General features: G+C 52.8%; 3 protein-coding genes across 4 annotated transcripts; 2 read left to right on the top strand and 1 right to left on the bottom strand.

Moving 5' to 3' along the window:
• The first annotated feature begins 103 nt into the window (after positions 1-103).
• On the top strand, positions 104-3,109 carry LRRC52 (leucine rich repeat containing 52). Its single transcript, XM_039730352.1, has 2 exons — positions 104-912; positions 2,859-3,109. Exons 1-2 carry the CDS (start codon positions 303-305, stop codon positions 3,107-3,109), a joined length of 861 nt encoding a protein of 286 aa, XP_039586286.1. The 5' UTR covers positions 104-302.
• A 2,023-nt stretch (positions 3,110-5,132) lies between these two features.
• MGST3 (microsomal glutathione S-transferase 3) lies at positions 5,133-10,318 on the top strand. 2 transcript variants are annotated; one of them, XM_039730248.1, is made up of 7 exons: positions 5,133-5,181; positions 5,259-5,279; positions 7,359-7,482; positions 8,338-8,411; positions 9,012-9,069; positions 9,762-9,834; positions 10,100-10,318. In XM_039730248.1, exons 3-7 carry the CDS (start codon positions 7,366-7,368, stop codon positions 10,219-10,221), a joined length of 444 nt encoding a protein of 147 aa, XP_039586182.1. In that variant the 5' UTR covers positions 5,133-5,181; positions 5,259-5,279; positions 7,359-7,365; the 3' UTR covers positions 10,222-10,318. The 2 variants fall into 2 exon arrangements, with proteins under 2 accessions (XP_039586182.1, XP_039586181.1); XM_039730247.1 differs by lacking the exon at positions 5,133-5,181 and having other exon boundaries at positions 5,209-5,279.
• A 193-nt stretch (positions 10,319-10,511) lies between these two features.
• On the bottom strand, positions 10,512-18,601 carry ALDH9A1 (aldehyde dehydrogenase 9 family member A1). Its single transcript, XM_039730245.1, has 11 exons — positions 18,326-18,601; positions 17,588-17,733; positions 16,377-16,506; positions 15,977-16,111; positions 15,309-15,505; positions 14,391-14,531; positions 13,497-13,685; positions 12,500-12,587; positions 12,030-12,171; positions 11,429-11,541; positions 10,512-11,325 (listed from the first exon to the last, which is right to left on the bottom strand). Exons 1-11 carry the CDS (start codon positions 18,516-18,518, stop codon positions 11,231-11,233), a joined length of 1,569 nt encoding a protein of 522 aa, XP_039586179.1. The 5' UTR covers positions 18,519-18,601; the 3' UTR covers positions 10,512-11,230.
• Between the last annotated feature and the right edge of the window lie 3 nt (positions 18,602-18,604).

Genomic DNA, 18,604 nt, shown 5'->3' with positions numbered 1-18,604 from the left:
TCAGCAAGGTCACAGCAGTGTCCCCGAAAACAGGCAGCTTCTGCAAGCCACTGACACCACGGAGGTGTCACCTGGCACCGAGTGTGAGACAGAGACGCTCCAGCCACTGTTCCGCACTTGCCCATGTAAAAGCCAGGCTCGGTTTCCAGCCGGGCACTCTGCCAAGGGCTCAGGTGAGCCACGGAGTGCTTCCCGACAGCCTGGCAGCCGGACACCTCCTGGCATGGCTGGCAGGGCACTGCGGCTGCCACGGGGCTGCTTGCAGTCCGTGAAAGGCTAAGCGGCCTGGAAGGTCTCCAACCATGTCTCCTTCATGGTCCCTGAGCCTCGTGTTTCTTCTGGGGATGGCGCTGCAGGGGATCAGCTGCCCGAGCAGGTGTAGCTGTCAGTACCTGGAGGTGAACTGCACTGGGCAGCGGTTGCAGGGGTTTCCTGTGGACATCCCTCTGGACACCAGGCAGCTGATTTTGGCAGCAAACAACATCTCGTACCTGCCGGCAGTGGAATTGAGCTTCCTGGCTGATTTGGTCTATCTGGACTGCAGAAAGAACCTCTTGGGGGATGACCTGGATTTCACTTTCATTGGCGTGGCCAGGCTTGTCTACCTGGACCTCAGCTTCAACAACCTCACACAGGTCACCTTCAGCACCTTCTCCCACCTCCTCAGCCTGGTGGTACTGAAGATCTCTGACAATCCCAACCTCGTGGCCATCGAGAAGGGTGCTTTTGCCAACAACACCTGGCTGAGGCACCTGGATGTGAGCCGGACTGGCTTAACCTTCCTGGACACCAGCACTGTCCGGGACTTGCCCAACCTGAGGCTGCTGGGGCTCAGTGACAACCTGTGGCACTGCAACTGCTCCTTTTTGGACTTCATCACCTGGATGGTGGAGAGTGATGTGCATTTTCCAGGTGAGGGCTGTGTGAGCACAGATCTGTGTGGAACAGAGAGAGCCCTCTGTTCTCCTTCCCCAAAGTTCAGTTCACGGGGCTGTGCCACTGCATGCCATTTTCTGCTGTCACACAAACCAGGGATGGGAGCAGCTGGGTTACACACATGAGGGATCCCTCTTGTTCACATCCTCCTCAGCCAGGGAGGTGTAATGTGCAGCTGGGACACTGCTGCTTCCCTAAAACACCTGGATCCAGGTGTCCCTGTGCCTGCACAGCACCCCATGGCTGCAGCGTCAAGAACGAGGAGCCCCACAGAGCTCCAGGGAGATGTGCACTGGGAAAATCATTGCTCTGAATTTCCTGTCTTGTCTCCACCCCAAAGTCAGCTGTTGCCCTTCATATTGAGAGATTCTATAGCTGGGCCTTGGAGAGGCCAGTTCCCTTTCACATAAAAACACTGGTCCCAAGGGTGATGTTTTGCTTTGCAGATGAAGCACATGGATTTAGCTTTTCCAGACTGGAAAGAGCCACAACACAGCACACATGAACAAGAAAATCTTTGGTTTCAGTAGTGCAGGGCACAATGGTGAGAGAGAAATTGGTCGAGAAAGTCTGTCCACTGAATAACAAAGGGCCACAAAAGAGCCCAAGGGGAAAAAAGGGAAGGGCAGCTGGAAGCTGGTGTTAGGACAGAACTGAATTAAAGACATCTCAGTGCCTTTATTAGATGTAGTAAGCTCCTTATAGACAATAAAGGGGTTTTTTTTCCACATACAGGCAATTATGGAAGAGTGGAATAAAGTACAGCTCTCAGCAGTGAGACTGGAGATAACCCTCTGAACCCTGCAACAGGAGAATAAAGCTCATTGCAGGCTGTTGGGGAGGGGAGGAGGAGGAAAGGCAGCCTTAAACTGAGGGTTGTTCCAGGCCACAGGGATACTGGGGCAGAGCCCTGGAACCTGCTGCAAGCAGACCCCAGCCTGGCCTTTAGCAAGGCTCCTGGCCTTCAGAAATATCTGTGCATCAGAGTTTGAGCTCAGCCTGGGGGCTGACACAAAGCTGCCCAAGTTTGGATGGGTTTGGGTAACAGAGAGATAAAAGCTCTTCAGTTTTCCTCAGGAGCAGTAGCAAGATCAGCATGAACAACATCACTCAGCCATATACACTACAGTAGTGCAATAAAAATCCCCCATGCCTCGTCCCCCTCCACCACTCCCATCCCACCCCATGCGTGGAGCAGTGCTCCCTTTCCCTCAGGCTCTTCCATCCTGTGCATCAAGCAGTGTCCCCACCACTGTGACCATGTCTGTGGGGTTCAAAACCTGCAGAAGATAGCTGGGGACACACCCTGCACCCCACTGGTCCTTCAATAACTTGAAGGGGAGCAGGCAGCATCTGTTTTATCACTGCAGATATTGCAATATGACAGGGTATGGTTGTTATTTCAGTGGAACTGAATCATTGATGAGTTGCCTCTGCTTGCCTCACAGAGCAGGTAAGGCTGTGCATGACTGCAAACAACCCTCCTTGTCAAACCCACAGCAGACTCATTATTCCAGCATAATTTAGGCTGTATCACTTCAGAAGGTGTTTGAGATTTAAAAAAAACAACACAGGTGCTCTTACATGAAGATGAAAGTGCTCAATCAGCAGAGATGAGGAGGGCAGGGACAGCAGTTTGCCACAGTTGCATAATCCAGTGGGCAATATAATCCTGTGGAGCCAACACTGCAAAAAATATTCTGGCAACCTGGGAATTGTGGTTTGGCAAGGGTTTAGCACAGGTTTGGCACGAGTTTGGCTGTCAGATTTTACCCAGGCCATGGTGGGGGGAGGGAGGGCATGAAGTCTGCAGCTATTTTTCAGGCTTTTAGCAAGCACTCCCATAATTTTTCTAGCAGCACTCCTATTCATTAAATCATGACACAGGCTAGAGAGTCCTGCTTCTGCTCGTCTCTCTGCAGATGCTGACAACATCACCTGCTACAGCCCAGCAGGGCTGCGTGCCCTGAGGATGCCAGCAGCAGAGGCACAGCTCCACTTCAGCTGTCTGACCCAGCTGCACAGGCAGGATTATGTCTTTCTGGGCCTCGTTGGCTTCTGCATATTCCTTGCTGGCACCATGGCAGCCTGGCTGGCCGGCGTCTGTGCTGTCATCTATGAGGCCCATGCCTCAAAGGGAGAGGAAGAGGAGGAGGAAGACACAGCCACTTAGAATCAGCCCTTCTAAACTCCCATTGTGGGAACCAAAGGCAGGCCCTTCCTGCCTGATTTCCCAAGTTGTCCCACCCTAGATTTTTTTGTTTCTTTTTTTGGTAAGTGAAATAAAACTGCAAGAGAAGGAAGTATCTGTGCTCCAGTTTCACTTGCTGTGCTCCAGTTTCACTTGCTGTTCTTTGCCAAGTCTTCTGCCACTGGGACTCAGGATATTGGCAAAATATTCATTTTAGGCAGTTGTGAGAGGTGTGCACAGTGCCAGGCATTTCCACTTCCACCCTACCTTGAGACCACAGAACAGTAGGGACATAAGGACTGGCTTGAAAAGGCACTGAAACACGGGAAAGGTCCTGGCACTGTTCTGTAGCCAAGGAGGTCACCAGGCCCCTCCTGGCCAAAAAACCCAGCAGGACTTACAGGGATCAGCCTACGCAGCTGGAGCTCCAGGGAATTACTGCATTGCTAGAGCCCCAGGGAATCTAAGAACTTCCTGCTCTGGAAAGGCAAAGAGATTAAAACCAGGACTTTTAGGAGCCCAGGATCCCACTGGTGACAGCAAAAGAACCCTCTGTGCTCCTGCAGCACAGCCACATCACCTGTGCCTCCACCGTTGGGTGAACATTTACAGAACTGCAAAGTCCAGCTCTGCTTTTGTGCCACGCAACCCTAAAACTGCAATGTTTTATAAAGTAAAAATATTGCTTACACACTCCAAATATTCTTTGAAATGGGTTGTGTGTCCATACCAAAATGTCAGAGTTATGTCTACAGGGAGGTGTAAGATCCTTGTTACCACCAGCGCTGGGAATTGCCAAGGGAAGTATCTGCTTACATGACCCAGCACAGCAACTCCACGTGTGAACCACACTGCAGGGTCTGGTGAGCTAACAGGGGGAACCAGGGGATTTCAGCAAGCATGGTGTGAATTACCAAACTCAGAGCTGAGAGCTCTTAGCTATAATGGGCAAAGTGGCAGAAAGGGATTGGGGCAGGGCTGAGGATGATGATGTCTGTGTGCTGGTGTGAAATACAAAGCTGTGTTTTGTGTCAGGTACATACAGGCAACGTGTGTATCTGTGATGGGGATATGTGTGGAAACTGACTGTAGCACAGTTATAAAGACAATTCTAATAAATAACTGAGGAAGTAAAGCATGGAAGAAGGCCTTTGAGCCTATCCTTTGTTTACAATTAACATTTATAAGTCTTAAGTTGATTTAGGAGCATTTGAATTAAAGCTTTAAGGATGTTGCTGTTTGACAGGAACTTTCTGCTTCTAGCTAAAAAGAGTTTTGCAATAATAACCTTTTGAAGTATAATTTTAGAATATTGCTTGTAGTAAGGGACTTTGAAACTATAGCTTTAGAATATATAAAAAGGAAACATGCTTATCTCAATGCCTTAACAAAATATTGAAAAGCAGCTTGAGAAAGGAAGATGAACATCAACTCAAGGATTGATAGTCTCGACCAAGGGAAGCTGGACATCACTGTGACGAGATTTATAGTCCTTGCAATTAAAAGGTGAACCCGCATCTGGAGTCTGGACCTGACCAGCTGGGAGACTTCTTCAGAAGCTGGACCCCACCATCTGGGGATACTCCTTTCTGGGATCCATCCTGAGAAAAACTAAATCACAATAGTGTATAGAATTGTGACGTAAAAATTTGGAATAGAAACTGCTGGGAAAGCTTATGAGTACCCCTATAAAGATCTGTAAGCCCCAACTATCGGCGTGCAGTTGGAGGGAAAATTTCCCCCGCACTGTATTGCTCATACTTTACCATATTAATTAACAAATTGATTGCTGCTTGAATATTGGCCTTCTCATTTATAACAGTGGGGGCACGGGCAGAGCTGCTGGGCGACAGCGCCACGGCAAATGCCCGGGCAGACCCAGCGCCATCCCCTCGCCGCTCTTCCCTCGCAGCAAGAGACTGATCGCGCCTGGCCGAGCGCCGGCCCCGCCCGCGGGCGGTGCTGCGGAGGGACGGCCCCGTGCTCGTCCCGGCCCCGTCCTCATCCCGGCCCCGTCCTCTCATCCCCCGCTCCGTCCTCATCCCGGCTCCGTCCTCTCATCCCCCGCTCCGTCCTCACCGGCCCCGTCCTCATCCCGGCCCCGTCCTCTCATCCCCCGCTCCGTCCCGCTCCGCGCCGCGCCGCGCTGAGGGTGAGTGCGGGGCCGCGGGGCAGGTTGTCCCGATGGAAAACGGAGCCGGGAGGAGGCTCCGGGGGAAGGGGGCTGCGGGAGGAGCGGGCTGGGCAGGGCTCGGCCCCCTTTTGTCGCTCTGCTGGCTGGCAGGGCCGGGCTTACATCGGCTAATCCGGTCCGAATCCACGCGTGGGGCTCTTCAAGGAGCCGTAATGCGCTTTGCTGACTCACAGCAGCTGCAGGGTTGTGGCAGAGCTGGCAAGGAGCCTTTTTCTGCTGCCGCTCTGTGCCGTGTCATGCTCCAAAATCTCGTGCCTGTGGCTCCAGCCGGAAGCATCGCAGGGTAAAAAGGTAGAAATTGAGTTTTGTGCGCCGTGACAGCAAAGCCCGTGCAGCTGCGGGCAAAGGTTGCTGAAACGCTCCGGGCGTCGCAATCCGGAAACGACCGTGGGAGTCCTGGTGACTTTGGAGTGCTTTATATGGCACTAAATTACGAGAGCAAAGGTCTGAGGTACGATTTGGTATCAGTAGTGTAAGAGGAGCAGTTTTATGACACACCCGGTTTAATGCCTTGCCGTGCTCTTTGCTCCCAAGATAAACCCCCAGATTATAACTTAGTGCTGGAAGATAAAATGCCTGGTTCTCCAACAACCTTGTAATTTGAAGGGGGAAATGTGACCACCAACCTGCTCTACATGTTCTATTTTCAGTGTGTCACCTGGCAGGTGCTAACCTCAATGACAGGTGCATGCAGCTGGCTTTTCTTCATTACTTCAGGGTTTTAATATTCTTACTGATAATTGTTTACCTCACTTCCTGTGGACAGAGCCAGCTGCTGTCTTCACCTTGCTCCATCAATGATAATCCTTTGTAAATGAGAAATAAAACCCCCTAGTCCCCATAGATCCCTTGTGAGGGGTGCCAGAGGAAGACTGCAGCAGTTCCCTGTTTTTCTCCACACTGACAGATTGTGCTGGTGGGTCAGTGCAGGGAGGCACCAAAACCTCACCACATCATGAAGGCACCATCTGGAGACAGGCACCAGCTGGTTTGGATTGGGAGCATTATCTCGGTGCTGGAGGGAGGTCTCTGCTGTCTTACCTGGGCTGTGTCATGCAGCACCCTCCAAGGTCACCCAGACAGGCAGCTGAGGTTTGGGGTTGAGGATGGTTGTGGGGAAGGGCCCTGGTGCTCTCTGGCAGCAGGGAGGGAGCCACTGTGGAGCTCTGTGTGCAGCAGGGCAGGCTTGTGGGGCTGCTGAGCAGGAAAGAGGGAGAATGTCTAATGTAGGGCAGCATGGCAGAGGCTGCAGGATGCACCTTCTGCCCCATGCTTCTGTCTCAGGCCTGCATGAAAGAGCACAGAACCATTAAACGAAAGCCACACAGGCCCTGGTGTCCCCTGGCCGCTGGTGCAGATGGTTGTAAGTGCCAGTAGCTGTGTGTTGTTGGAGCTGTTCACCAGTTTGTGACTCTGAGAGGCTTCCTAGGCACTGCAGGGCTGAGCATTGCTCATCTGGCCAGTGGCTCTTTATCCAAAAGTTCAGTTATCATTGCTGTGGTGGTGGGTTTTATTAGTATTTTATATAAGGGTGACCTTAGCAGTACAAATTACTCATTGATGTAGCCCGGCTCCTTCCAGCTCAGGGGATTTCTGTTTTCAGGTTCTAACTCTCAACTTACCTCTTATTCCCAGTTTCCTGTTGAATTTATGAGAAGTGCCTGTATTCACAATGTCCCTTGGCAAGGAGTTCCACAGGTGTGGTTCCCAGTGCATGAAGAAACATCTCTTGTAGGGAACGGGCTGGAAATAAACTGAATTCATTTGGTGGCCCCTAGCTCTGGGGCTGGAAAGACCCACAAGTTTCTGCCCAGGCTGCACTAAGATTCTCCAGACACCACTTCCCACCAATTCTTAGGTGATTTTAAGCCTTGCTTGACAGGAACTATGCAGAGAACTCCTGGCTCCAAAAGTTACAAATTCCTTCAGCCTATCCCTGTGCTGGCAGCTCTTGGGGCCCAAGCTCAGCAACTCTCCATGCACGTATCTCATGTGTTGCCACTTCCCCAGACATTCACAGCTCCCTTTCTCTGGCAGCACCACCATGGCTGTTCTCTCCAAGGAATATGGCTACGTCATGCTCACCGGGGCTGCCAGCTTTGTCATGGTCATGCACCTCGCCATCAACGTGGGCAAGGCCCGCAAGAAATACCGTGTGGAGGTGAGTGCTCAGTGAGGGCAGCAAGGTGTGGGGCCAGGCTGCTGACACCTCGATCAGTTTGGAGTGGCTTGTTGACATTTCCTGCCACACCACCTAGATGGAGAAGGGATGGAGCTGCCATGGCTCTCCAGAAAGCATAACACAGCTTGGGATTTGGGACGTCAGGTGCTTGGCACCAAGCTGAAAGTATGTGGCTTTGAGCTTGGCAGCACTGATGGGCAAGAAACTGCTCAGCCCTTTTTCCCTGCAAATGTGTCTTGATGCAGCACTGGGGGGAAAGGGGTTGTAGTGGCACAAAAGTGACAGGAGGGTTTCTCAGACTCAGGGGGAGCATGTGAGCGCTGTCACAAGTCTTTCAGGTGACCTTCCCTCAGCATCTGTCGGGGAGCCTCTGTGGCAGGCAGGGCTGTGGGCTGGGTGGGGACAGTTGTGAGTCAGGGCCATGGCATGCAGTGGCTGCTGTGCCACTTGGCTTCAGCACAAACCACTGCTCCTTTGCTCTTTCACCACTTCACTCCTGGAAGTGACAAGCAGGGGTGGGCACGAGAGCAGCTCCAGCTGCCTGTTGGGGTGAGCCCATTCCTGCTGCATCCAGTCAGGACTGGAGCAAGTGTACCCAGGGTGTGTGGTGCACAGAGGGCTGGATTTGAGGCCGGGGGAAGCCTCTGCAGCCAGGCAGCAGCTCCAGGAAGGCAGTGACCTTGAGCAGAGCTTTTGTGAGCTCTGGGGCAGGCACAGGCTCTAACCTGCCTCTGCAGGCTGGCCTTGCAAACACCCAGGCAGCTCTGGGTTCCTGGGGAGAGGAGCTGCAGGCCTGGCTTGCTCATGCTATGCTGCTGGTTTGTTTTTTGGCAGTACCCAACCATGTACAGCACAGACCCTGAACACGGGCAGATATTCAACTGCATCCAGCGCGCACACCAGAACACGTGAGTGACACCTTTGAGCAGGGGCCTTGGAACACAGGGTGCTGCTGGTGCTGCTGCCACTGCTTTGATCCAGGCTCAGCCCTGCAGGGCTTAGCAGGAAGGCTGTGCTGGCCCCTTCCCATGCCTTAAACTGTGGGATGGTGCTGTGAAGCCATCTCCTCTTCCCCATTTCCCATCAGTTTGCTTCCATGGGTAGATGTTAAGACATAAGGAATCTTGTTTCCAGAAGATGCTGATCTGTTGTGCTGCCCAGATCTCCCTGGGGAGAGGCCCAAGTCCACCCAGCTCCTGTGGACAGGTTGCAACAGCATGTCAGAGGGGTGCTGGGAAGCACAACTCCTGGGGAATATTTAGAGTGGCTTAGGGAACAAAATGGAAAGAGTGGGTGGGTGTCCTGGGAGAGCGGCACGGGCTGGGAGGAAGCCCCTAAAACTGTGTGTGCTCAGATCCCTTCTTGCCTCAGCCACAGCACTGAGCACAGAGACTCATGATGAGCCCAAAATGCCCTTGGCAGGGAATGTTTGCAGTTTCTGCCCTTCTGGAATTTTGTCTTTATAAGCAACCTGAGTGCAAACACAGCCTCCTCACTTTTCTTTTCAGATTGGAAGTCTACCCTGCCTTCCTGTTCTTTTTAGGCACTGGTGGGCTCTACCACCCGGTAAGTGATGCAGAACTCTGCTCTGGCTCCCTGACCTGGGCTGGGTGGGGGGCAGGAGGCCAAGACAGCCCCTTCAGGAGCCACATCACACTTAACAGCAGTGCCCCTTCTTATAATTTAATTGTAGGTCTTCTGCAGGAGAATCACAAGTAATAAACTCATTACTGCTGTCTCAGCTATTAGAGCCCTTCCCCTAAAGATGCCTTGTTAGACAAAGCAAAGCATTTGCAACCTCCAGTCTCTGAGTGGGAAGAACCACTTCAGCCCAGTTTTTCCAAGCCCTGCCAAAGGAAGTCAACAAAAGCCTGGGTTATTTTTAACTGAAAGATGCACACAACTTGGGAGGAGACAGGCAGATGGGAGAGGCCAAATCCAGTAGCTCTGTCTTTGCCATCAAAAGACAAATTAGGTTTTTCCTGAAGACAGACTCCTTTTCAAGAGGGAAGGAAGCAGCATAGGCACATCTGCCAAATGGGAGCCACATTGGAGTGAGCTCTAAATGAAGGGTCAAGGTGGAAGTTTGGAACACCTGCTGGAGGCACTGGAGCAGGGCTTGGAGCAGCAGCTGCCTCCACCATCCTGGTCCTTGCTCTGGCTGTCTGGCCAGGGCTGAAATGAGATTGAGCACCTGGTTGCCTGCACGACTTTGGTCAAGCCTGCAAAGCCTTTTCATGCTTCTCCTTTCTCTGCAGCGATTGGCCACAGGGCTTGGCATGGCCTGGATCTTTGGGAGGCTCCTCTATGCCTATGGCTACTACACAGGAGGTAGGACTGAACCCTGCAGCACACACTGGTGAGACTCAGGTCTCCTCCAGTGACCTCAGGACTGCTCCCACCCAGGTGTGGAGGAAAGGGTGCAGGCTGCCAACACTGCAGCACGCTCTTCCTGCTCTTGGGAAGAGCTCTCATCCAGCAGGCCTGCCTACCCAGAGGCCTGAGCTATTTTTCCCTTTAGTTCCTGCTCCCTCTTCAGTCTCCAGGCTGGACTAGTCTTTCAGTGAACTGACAAATCCTGATTTTTTTTTTCCAGATCCCAAAAACCGAAGGAGAGGGGCTCTTGGTTCCGTGGCACTCCTTGGGCTGATGGGCACAGGCATCTTTTCAGCCTGCCAGCACCTGGGCTGGATCTGCCCACACAGCTGCAGAAGCTAAAAGGACTTTTCTTCTGTTTTCTTTTAGAATACTTGGCTTCCTGTGCTTTTTTCCTTTTCTTTCTCAATAAAAGGAAGTTGTCTATTCTGTATTTTCATTCTAAAGTTACAGAGGGGTTTCTTAAGAAGCTATGCAGAATGCTAGAGCTACTCTGATTTTGTAGGACTACAGAAATGTGGCTGTCAGGCAGAGATGTTCCTCCTAGCTTTTATGATTTTAGTGATTAAAAAGCCACCTTGCAGCTCATTTAACCCACACAGCAACAGACCCTTCAATTCATGTCACACTGAGATGTTCCAGAGTAAGTATTTATTTAAATGCTAAAAAAAGGCATGAGCAAACAATTGAAGTTGTTGCTTCATCGTGTGTATAAAGAACAGTAAGTTTACAGGAAGGAAGTGAGATAGCTTTCACTATTCTGTGCTGGAGCTCACCACCACTCTTGTGTGGAGGTGATTCTCAGGGCCATGCCTGGCCCAGGCAGCATCAGCCAACCCTCCCCACAATGTTTTATCCCACTTGTAAGTAAAGTACAGATAGAAAAAAAAAAAAACCTTGAGGTTACAAAGGGTCTAGAGGGAATAAACAATGCTGCACTTACAGCTTTTATGTGGTTACAGGATACCATTGTGTCCAAGAGCTTAGACCTGCACTGAGTAGTATCCTACCTTTGGAGAAGCCAGAACTGAAGCTGATGGAGGGGGAAAGGCAATGGGAATCAAGGCACACAGCCTGGGAAGCCTGGGCCTGGCCACTGCCAAGCCTCTGGTACACCTCTGTGGCTGCAGGAGCTGCTGCCAAAATCCAGCCTGGTGCCTCCTGCTCTGAGCTCCCCACTGTCCAGCAGGCAGGTCAGAGCTGAGCCCTGTGTGTCCCACCCCCGTGCAGGAGCAGGGTGGCTAAACGCTGCTCCAGCTCAGCTTCCCCAGGCACTGCCAACTGTAGGGTACTTTATTGCTGTGTACATGATCCACACCTCTGGCTGGCAGGAAAGAGCTCCCCAGAGGCTCTAAAACACAGACTCCACGTCCCCCATCTCCACACAGACAGTCTTCAGCTGCGAGTAGCTCTCGATGGCTGCCCGACCGTTCTCCCTGCCAAATCCTGCAGGGAAGAGCTGCAGTGAGGACACAGCTCCAGGCAGTGCCAGTGGGCACTCACAGCCCCTGGAGATGGCATGTGCCAGGGGAGGTCACACAGAGCTCACCTGAGAACTTGTATCCCCCAAAAGGCAGCTCCACCGGGCTGACGTTGTAGTTGTTGATGAAGCACATGCCAGCCTTGAGAGCAGCCACTACCCTGTGAGCCTTCTGGATATCCCTGCAGGAAAAAGGGCAATTCAGCTGGATCCCCTCCTTCCCTGCAGGGCAACAGCCACTGGAGAAAGGCCAGCAGGCCACGCTGCTTTCTGGAGGGCAGCCTGCCCCACTCTGTCTTTGCCTGCTCAAAGGAGGCAGCACCAATTCCCAAGGATGCTCCAAGTGATTCCAGAGGGCAGGACAAGGACACCAGAAATAGGGAGTGGGGCAAGTAGCCAGCAGCAGCACAGCAGGCTCCTGATGCATGCTGGAGGGGCAGGGAGGCAGGCAGCAGGCCAAGCCAGGCTGGGAGGAACCCAAGGGACAGCTGGGCCCACCCAACACTTTGGGAAAAAATGGGAGGTGTGCAGTCATTCACAGATTTCCCTATTGGCAGTGCCTTGCTTCAGCTTTTCTGGAAGAGGATACCCATGCCCAGGCCCTGCAAGAGAAGCAGCAAATCACTGCAGTATTGTCCCAGAGTGATTCCACAACACTGCCCAGCCATACCTGGTGAAGACACCACCTGCCAGGCCATATTTAGTGGCGTTGGCTCTCTCCAGAACCTCCTCCTCCGTGTCAAAGGGCAGGATGGCCATGACAGGCCCAAAGATCTCCTCCTTCACACACGTCATGTCATCCTTGCAGTTCCCTGGGAGCGTGGCAGAGCACAAGTGCTTCAGGAGGAAGAGCAGCAGCACAGCCTGTGCACTCAGCAACCCACACAGCCTTGGAGACAGCACCCAGCATGGCAGAGCACACCCTGCACCCTAAAAGCACCACCAGCACCATTTCTGTCAGGCCCTCCAACAGCACACATTTGCCTGCATGCAGTTCTTGGAAGCCTCAGCTCTCCCTAGGACCCCCATCCAAGTGTCCATCCACACTGGGGACATCACAGAGCCAGGTTACAAAGCTGAACCCATTTCTCAGGAGGAATCCCACAACATCCATGGCACCATGCCTGAGATGGATCCTACCTAGCACACAGGGCCGCATGTAGTAGCCATTCTTCAGCTTCGGGTCATCTGGCACATACAGATCCCCACCACACAGCACCTCTGCCCCCTGCAAAAGAGCCAGGAGAGGAAGGGATGCAGGCACATCCAGCAGCATCCTGCCCAGCTCTGGCTGGCCTTTGGCCTATCCCAGCAGGCTCTGGCTAAAACATTTGTCCCCTCTTTCTTATAAGGCCCTGAAATCCTGCAATCAGGTGCCTCCAGAGCCTTCTCCCCTCCAGGCTACACCACCCCAACTCTCAGCCTTTCCTCACGTGTTTTTCCTGTGCTGAGGATTCCAGAGCTTGAAGTGGGGTCTCAGCAGAACAGGTCAGAGGGGCAGAATTCCCCCTCACCTGCTGCCCACATCTTTGGATGCAGCCCAGGGCATTGGGGGTGTCTGGGTGCCAGCAGACACAGCTGGGGCATGTCCAGCTTCTCATCCACCAGCACTCCCAAGTCCTTCCTTGCAGGGCTGCTCCATCTCCTCATGCCCCAGCCTGGATTGACAGCAGGGGTTGCTCTGACCCAGGTGCAGCACTCTGTACTGGGCTCAAATCACCTCCCTGTCCTCCATGTGCCTTAACACAACTTCCAGGAGGATCTGTTCCACAGTCAGAATGGTGAGGCTGACAGGTCTGTAATTCCCAGGCTCCTGTCCACCACCCTCTTTGAAAATGGATGTTTTTCTTTTTCCAGTCACTTGGAACTTCACCTGATTGCCATGACTTTTCAAGTATCATGGAAAATGGCTCAGCAACTACATTAGCCAATTCTCTGAGGAGCCCAGGATGCATCCCATCAGATCCCACAGACTTCTGTATCTAGTGGTCCAACACACCCACTGAGTAAACAAAAAACAACCAGAAAAAAAACCCAGCTTAACTGGGAAGGCACAGGGCAGGAGGGCAGCTGGCAGTGTGTCTGTCTAACAGGAGAGGCATTTCAGGGCAGGCACAAGGCAGCATCACCATCTCACCTGCTCCTTTGCCTGCTTGATGAAGCCCTGCACACGATTCAGGTGGGGCTGGTTGATGAGGGCTCCCATCCGTGTGTCTTCCAGAAGAGGGTCTCCAATTTTGATTTTCTGGGTGCGTTTCACCACCTCCTTTGTGAAGGTATCCAGGATCTTCCTCTCCACAAACACCCTGGTGCCATTGCAGCACACCTGGGGCACAGGACAGGCAGCTCAGAACAGGAAACACAGCACTCCACAGTCCTTCCCTGCTCGGGTCCTGCTCCAGAGGCTCTTGGAAAAGCCCTTCCATAGCTGCTGCAACAGCCAACTTGTCCTTGGGGACAAGGAGCACAAGGAGATTACCCTGGGGTTGTGACTGTATTGAACAGTCCTTGCTGGACACTGTGGTTCTGATGCCACCAGGTGGCAAAAAGGCATCAGGTCACCAGCAGCAGAGACCTTGAGCTGACTCCTGAATTCCTAGAAATGACCCTGCTGAGCAAATTTGCCAACAGGATTACACAAAACCTGCAGCACAGGTGGATATCCCGAATTTGGGAAGGACAGAAGCCTGTCCTCAGGCTCAGCACACCAGGCTGGAACCTGCTGCCCCTCCAGGGGACACCAGCACAGCTTCCCCCGCCCTGTGAGTGCCAGACTGGTGCCCAGGGCACAGGAGCAGCTGTGCTGAGCTGGGTGCTTGGTGCCAGGGAGGCTCCATGTCTGGGAAGGACAGGCCACTGGCTAAGTGTGTCCTGTGGCTAAGGCACACTGCTGGGACACCCTGCTCTGGCTCCTGCAAGGGCATCCCTTCTGACACTGCACAGGGAAAGGAGTGGCAGGATGGGAGCTCAGGGCACCCCTCACTTCCAGGAGGTGTCAGGCTGGCCCCACCCTGACCCCACAGACACACACCTCGCCCTGAGTCAGGAAGTTGGCCATGAGGGCTCCCTTCACAGCATTCTCCAGGTCAGCATCTGAGAAGATGATAAGGGGGGATTTGCCCCCCAACTCCAGGGTGACTGGCTTTATCCCTTTAGCTGCCATCTCCATGATCTGAGGGGAACAAGGACACAAGAGAGAAGTGATCCACTGGCCAAGGGGAGGCTGGGGGGGAGAGGCAAGAGAGACCCCAAGGACCACTCACCAACAAGAGAAGCAGCACAAAGGGCAAGATGGGCTCCCTAGATGTGGCGAGTTCAGACTGGGACAGCCACAGAGGGTTTGGGGGTTGTTTTTTATAGATAAAGCCAAAGAAACCTGGAGAGGCATTTGCAGGAAGTCTCATGCTCAGTGTAAGCTGCAGGCAACTGTAGCTGCCATCTCTCACTGCAGCCCACATGGAGGTACACACATGGAGGGAGCATTCATGGGACATTTCCCCTCCTTCAATTCAGAATTTATTTCCAAAAGTTTTTCTTTAATTTTGGAATAATAAATTGAGGGTGAGAAACTCACAGAAACTATCCCCTTGCTTAAAAACAGTAGGTTGCATGCAGCTTTAGTGCTTTATTGCAGCCAGAACCACATTTTTCTAGTGCTGCTGTTTCATGTACTCCCCTCTCAACACCCTCCTGAGCAGCTCAGAGACTTCACTGCCACCAGGGGCTAAGCAAGTGAAGCTGGCCAAGGGGTTTCTCCCCCAAGCTCGTGCCCAGCAGGTTAACTGGATCCCCAGCATGACCCTGAACGTGCTGCAAGCTCTTGCCCAGCCCCAAAAATGCTGACCCACACCCCACCTCTACAAGCCCCGTGCAGAAAAGCTCAAGGAGGTATCAACTAGATACTAGATTGATTGTAGTTGATACAACCCTTGTCTCAAGGTGTCCTTACCTTCATGCCAGTTGGCACACTACCAGTGAAGGAGATTTTGGCCACATCTGGGTGCTGGCAGAGGAACTGGCCCGTGGCAGCCCCACCCTGCACCACGTTGAAGAGCCCCTTGGGCATTCCAGCCTCTGTGAAGATCTCTGCCAACCTCACCGTAGAAATGGGGGTGAAGGGTGAAGGCTTGTAGACCATGGCATTGCCTAAGGGAACCCAGACACAGGCGAGGTGGAGTTAACACCCAAACTGCTTCAGGGCAGAAACAAAAACAATCCCACCCCACACTGTGAGTTTGTCTCAACAGACCCCACAAGTTTCCCCCTGAGAGGAGAGGAAACACTTTCAGCTGATCACTGCAACTAAGGGTGCCCCTGCTGCTGGGGAGAGGCTGGGGAGATGGGGCTGCTGGTCTTGCCCTGCAGACATTTCCAGAGACCTTCCCCATCTGGTACAAAGCCAAGCTATCAGTGTTTTTCTGGATGGACTCCTAACCTCTCGACATCTGGCATGTTCCTCCTTCCATTTCCCTTCCCTTTCTGCCAGAGTAACAGCCTGAACACTCTGTTAATCCTTCAACACTTCAAGGTAATCATAGACTTCATCCCAAAATCACCCTGCCCCACAGGATCACTTGGCTTTGAAGAGACACTGGTGTGGCAGAAAGGCTCCATTACCACAAGCCAAGGCCGGGCCACACTTCCAGCAGGCAGTCTGGAAAGGGTAATTCCAGGCTCCAATCCCAGCACACACCCCAAGCGGTTCTCTCCGAGTGTACCCAAAGGATCCCCCGGGAAGCTGGATGTGTTCACCTGCAAAGAAACAGCCAGAAGGTAGAAAAGAGCAAAGTCCCTTCTTGTCTGATCAGAGCCCCCAGGGTCAGGGCTGGCCTTGCCTGGGAGCAGAGTTTTATCCCAGCAAGCTCACAGAAGGTGTGTGAGTGCCCACAGACCATTCTGAGGTCTTCAGGAATGGTCCATCTCTCAGGGAAATCAGCAGCAAAGATGGCTTTGTGCCACTGGAGTTACCAGGGAAGGTGGGACAGAGAGCAAAGAGCAAACTCCAGTAACTCCTCACCCGCCAGAGATCCTGCCAGCCCTGCGTAATACTCCAGGCACTGCCAGGATACGTCGATGTCCACTCTGGCCTCAAAGATGGATTTCCCATTGTTGATGGTCTCCATGGTGGCAATTTCCTCCCTCTGCTCCTGTGAGCGGCACAGGACAGAGACAACACGTCAGAGAAGCCTGGAGCAGAACCCTACAAGGAGACAGCTGCTCCACGAGCACTCAGGTCCCAAACAAGATCCTGCCATGAGAAATGGTCTCCTCCAAAAGGGACATTCCCAACTGCTGTTTATCAATGTCCCCATGGTGACTGAGTGCAGGGCCATGTCAAAGGGGTTCACTGCTGGTCCAGTCCTGTTTAACATCCCTGTTTATCTTAAAGATGAACAAACATGAACTTAGAAGCCGGCTGGCAAACAATGATTAGAATTCGCAGAACTGAACTGGGAAGAGCAAACAGCAAGATCAGGATGGAACCAGAGGCCAGTGAAGAGGGACAAAGCAATGCAGCTGGGAAGCATCCTTTAACAGTCCATCTCCCAGGCAGAAATATCACCCTGCTCTGGAAGTCTGGCAAAAGCAAAAGTCTGGCATAAAGGAAAGTTTTCTCATGACTTATACACACTGGGGAAAGAAGGTCTGGGTTCTTACAGATCTGTGCCTTGATGGAGGTTAACTCTGATGCCCAAGAACCTGTTATCTTGGAAAGGAATCTGTGTTAAACCTCACTTACCCTCCCCATGTGTATTATCTGATAGATAAAAACCAGTACTCCTACTTTCTCTTATTGCCAGGACACATTCCAGTCATGTAACAACAGCCTCCGACAAGCCAAAAGTTCAGCCATGCCAGTTATGCAATTTCAGCTTTGAAACTGTATGCAGTGAAATTTAATCTTTGGAGCTGTAAAAAGAACCACAAACCCTGCAAGATGCCACATGGGTCGCTTCAGTTTTATGTCTTCTAACAGAGTTCAGCTGAGAAAGCACACACTGGCCTTGAATCCAGTGATAAGACAAAGCTGCAGGCACGGATGCTGACTCCAGTGATAAGAGCAAAGCCCTGCTGCCTGAGGCAGCCTCCTGTCTCTTCTGGGCAAAGATGGGATTTTAACTCCTGAGCAACTCCTGGAGCTCTGCAAGTGCTGCTGAAGCCTCCAAGAGCCACAATAGCCCACAAGGGAGCTCAGAGACAGAACCACCCCTCTCCCCCCCAACATACCCGAATAATTCTGGCAGCCTCCAGCATCACTCGGCAGCGCTCCATGCCTGACATCTGACTCCATATTTTAAAGGCAGCTTTTGCACTCTGCACAGCCAGATCAACTTCCTTCTCCCCAGAGCAGGGCAGCTTGCACAGCACACGACCTGGGCACGTTTTGAACAGGGAATAAATGAGATGGACATCTCAGAAAAGGGGCCCAGAACGTGCTTTACTTGCACCAGACCCCACATACTTCAGTCAAGCCACCTATACCAGGCATGGAATTTCCCACTGAAACCCACTGATTTGTAATCAGCCACAGAAGAGGTGCTACAATTCAGCTGCTGCCAATTAAAAGAGCTGACATCCCCCACAGCCATGTTCTGGTTACTAATTACCTCCAGTTGCTACAAAATCCCTGGCTTTTCCAGTTGAGTTTGTTACACTTCTACCACCCTCTTCAAGACCCTGGTTACACATTCCCCAGGAGAATTAAACACTCAGAAACGATTCTGCTGAACGCCACACAGTGATAACGAAAATTACACAATTATAGAGATATTTAAATCGCGGAGGTTTGCCAAAACCAGGCGGTGACAGAGCGAGAGCCGATTTCTGCAGGCAGAACGATGGCGGCCACACTCGGGAGCAGAGAGCAGCCGCTGCAGCAGGGGCGGCACCCGGCTGAGCCGGGGAAAGCCGAGCACGCCGGGCCCTGCAGGCACAGAGCTCTCCCTGCCCCGGAGCTCCCGGTACCTGTGGCCGGCTCGAACACCTCCTCCAGCTGCCCGCCGTCGGCGGGCTGGACGCGGGCGCCCGCGCGGTAGTTGAGGGGCTGCTGCACGGTGACGGTGCCGGTGGCGGAGCTCATGGTGGCGAGGCCGGGAGCGGCGGGGCGCAGCCGGGGCAGCAGGAGGAGGAGGCTCGGCAGCCGGGACTGTGCCAGCATCGGCGGGATCCCGTGAGGCGCCGCGGCCGAGAGGCGCCGCCTCTCCCTCAGACGCCTTTTCACCGGCAGGGCCCGCCCCGCCCGGG

Source organism: Passer montanus, unplaced genomic scaffold (genome assembly GCF_014805655.1).
Source record: "Passer montanus isolate IOZ18808 unplaced genomic scaffold, ASM1480565v1 scaffold71, whole genome shotgun sequence".
NCBI lineage: Eukaryota > Metazoa > Chordata > Aves > Passeriformes > Passeridae > Passer > Passer montanus.
Note: the sequence above shows the minus strand (reverse complement) of the source record. Positions and strands in the feature narration are given on the sequence as shown.

Excerpts from the sequence above, each read along its gene's own strand:
- ALDH9A1 (XM_039730245.1), bottom strand. The coding sequence starts at position 18,518 with ATGCTGGCACAGTCCCGGCTGCCGAGCCTCCTCCTCCTGCTGCCCCGG. Across the intron at positions 15,506-15,976 it reads TGGCCCGGCCTTGGCTTGTG|GCAATGCCATGGTCTACAAG; the intron begins GTAATGGAGCCT and ends GGGTTCCCTTAG. Across the intron at positions 11,326-11,428 it reads TGGGGGATACAAGTTCTCAG|GATTTGGCAGGGAGAACGGT; the intron begins GTGAGCTCTGTG and ends TCTTCCCTGCAG.
- LRRC52 (XM_039730352.1), top strand. The coding sequence starts at position 303 with ATGTCTCCTTCATGGTCCCTGAGCCTCGTGTTTCTTCTGGGGATGGCG. Across the intron at positions 913-2,858 it reads GAGTGATGTGCATTTTCCAG|ATGCTGACAACATCACCTGC; the intron begins GTGAGGGCTGTG and ends GTCTCTCTGCAG.
- MGST3 (XM_039730248.1), top strand. The coding sequence starts at position 7,366 with ATGGCTGTTCTCTCCAAGGAATATGGCTACGTCATGCTCACCGGGGCT. Across the intron at positions 7,483-8,337 it reads GCAAGAAATACCGTGTGGAG|TACCCAACCATGTACAGCAC; the intron begins GTGAGTGCTCAG and ends GTTTTTTGGCAG. Across the intron at positions 9,070-9,761 it reads CTGGTGGGCTCTACCACCCG|CGATTGGCCACAGGGCTTGG; the intron begins GTAAGTGATGCA and ends CTTTCTCTGCAG.